We start from the raw sequence: 1850 nt of genomic DNA, 5'->3' as shown, positions 1-1850 counted from the left end.
ATATATATATGTATATGTATATATATATATATATATATATATATATCACAGCTGACCCTGGTACAGATGTGCACTGTCTCTGTCAGACACATCAATATTTATCAGACTTTGAGCTTCATCAGAAATCAAACAAAAGAACATCGAGCCGTTTAACAATCAATAATCATTTTAGGTCATTTGGAGGAGAATGAATATTTATTTGGATAAAGAATTAATAATAGTTTGTTTGTTAAAAACATGGACATTTTGTTTCTATTTCGTACTTGATTTTTGATTTAATAAGTTTTCTTTGTTGTGTTTATGTAGCTAAAGGAACAATAGCTAATGCTAATGCTAACAGGAGATCCTCATGAACTCCCAGCAGACGTCTGACTGCGTGTGTTCTGTGTCTCAGGATTGACAGAAAGATGTCCTCCAGTCAGACCAACTACAAGCTGGACGAGGCTCAAGCCATCTTCAGCGAGCTGCGCAGCATCAAGAAATCCATCAGCACGGGCGAGAAGGAGAGGCAGGACCTCATCCAGGTACCGTCCTCCCCGCTGAAGGAGGAGGCGCAGAGACGTTCTCTGCTGACCTCTAGTGTCTGTCAGCCGCCGCTGTCCTGCTGCGTCTCAGCGGTGTCTTCTCATTAAAACACATTTCCAGACGTCTGAGTCAGCGACCACCATTTCTGTCAGTGCAAATAATTAATAAAGGAGTAATATGTGAGGAATGACAGACGGTGATTCAGTCGCATCGTCGCTCCACGTCTACGAAGGCATTTCCTGTTCATGTCTATTTATGAACATACACTTTAAATGTTAAAATCAATCTTTATACAAAGATTTCATCATTTAAAATGCACATCGTTTGTCCCGCTTTGTTGCTCTTTACACGTGAGTGATGTTGTATTATTATTATTGTATTCCCATATTTTCTAATATTCTTATCACTTTTCCTCCCGCAGTGCTTAGCGAAGCTGACGGTGAACTTCCAGAACAGTTTGTCCGTCCAGGACTCGGCCGGCGAGGTGACGAACAGCACCGGGACCGCTGGGGACTCGTGTAACCTGCAGCAGTACTGTGACACCGGCTGTCAGACGGACATCATGGGAGAGGTAGGAGAGGAGGGAGGAGGGAGGAGGAGGAGGAGGGAGGAGGAGGTCAGAATTCGATCTCCTTTTAGGTCTAATCTAAACAAACAGATCTGATTCTAGATTCAGCGTGACTCAAAGTTCTCCCAGTAAAAGTCTGATTTACTCCAATACATTTTCTTCCTAATTATTCATTTCTATACAGAATCATCATGTTTTTCAAGTTTTCTTCCGCGTCAAAGTATTCAGTGATATTTGTCTAAACATCCATAAGAACAACCACAGCTGCTCAAAGCTGATTCAGCATATTTGTTTAATGTTGCCAGTGTCCCAAAAAAGTAAACAAATGTGGCTAAAAGTTGAGCCCAGAGCAAAGTAACTGGAGGGTGATGAGGGCTGAAACATTAACGATCTCTGATGGATAATAACAATGAGGATGAATCTGAAACTACAGTAAAATCACAGTTGTATCAATTTTGTCAGAAAACCTAAAAGAGCAATCAGCTGCTGAGTTGATGAGCAGATGATCTGCAGGATCTCCTTCATACATCTGAAGTACGGATCCACCTCTGTTAAACTTAAAGGCACTTTAATCACTTGTGTTCCTCTGTGCTTCTCAGGATTCCACGCATTTAGTGGACAAAGTCAAAGTCAACTGGCAGTACGAGGAAGCCAAGAAGAAGTAAGTGAGTGTGTGTGTGTGTGTGTGTGTGTGTGTGTGTGTGTGTGGGGGTGTTTGTTGTCTTCGTTCTGCGACACACAGACCGGGGGGGGGGGG

General features: G+C 42.3%; 1 protein-coding gene across 1 annotated transcript in view; it reads left to right on the top strand.

Moving 5' to 3' along the window:
- Positions 1–280: 280 nt before the first annotated feature.
- The window catches only part of LOC116401452 (protein WWC3-like), a 3252-nt gene continuing 1682 nt past the window's right edge, over positions 281–1850 (top strand). The window contains exons 1-3 of the mRNA XM_031879859.1: positions 281–524; positions 947–1096; positions 1693–1754. Coding sequence (XP_031735719.1) covers positions 408–524; positions 947–1096; positions 1693–1754 — 329 coding nt within the window. The 5' untranslated portion in view covers positions 281–407. The remainder of the gene's footprint in view (positions 525–946; positions 1097–1692; positions 1755–1850) is intronic.

The sequence above is a fragment of the Anarrhichthys ocellatus genome, unplaced genomic scaffold (genome assembly GCF_004355925.1).
Source record: "Anarrhichthys ocellatus isolate YVR2014 unplaced genomic scaffold, GSC_Weel_1.0 scaffold459, whole genome shotgun sequence".
Taxonomy (NCBI): Eukaryota; Metazoa; Chordata; class Actinopteri; order Perciformes; family Anarhichadidae; genus Anarrhichthys; species Anarrhichthys ocellatus.
Note: the sequence above shows the minus strand (reverse complement) of the source record. Positions and strands in the feature narration are given on the sequence as shown.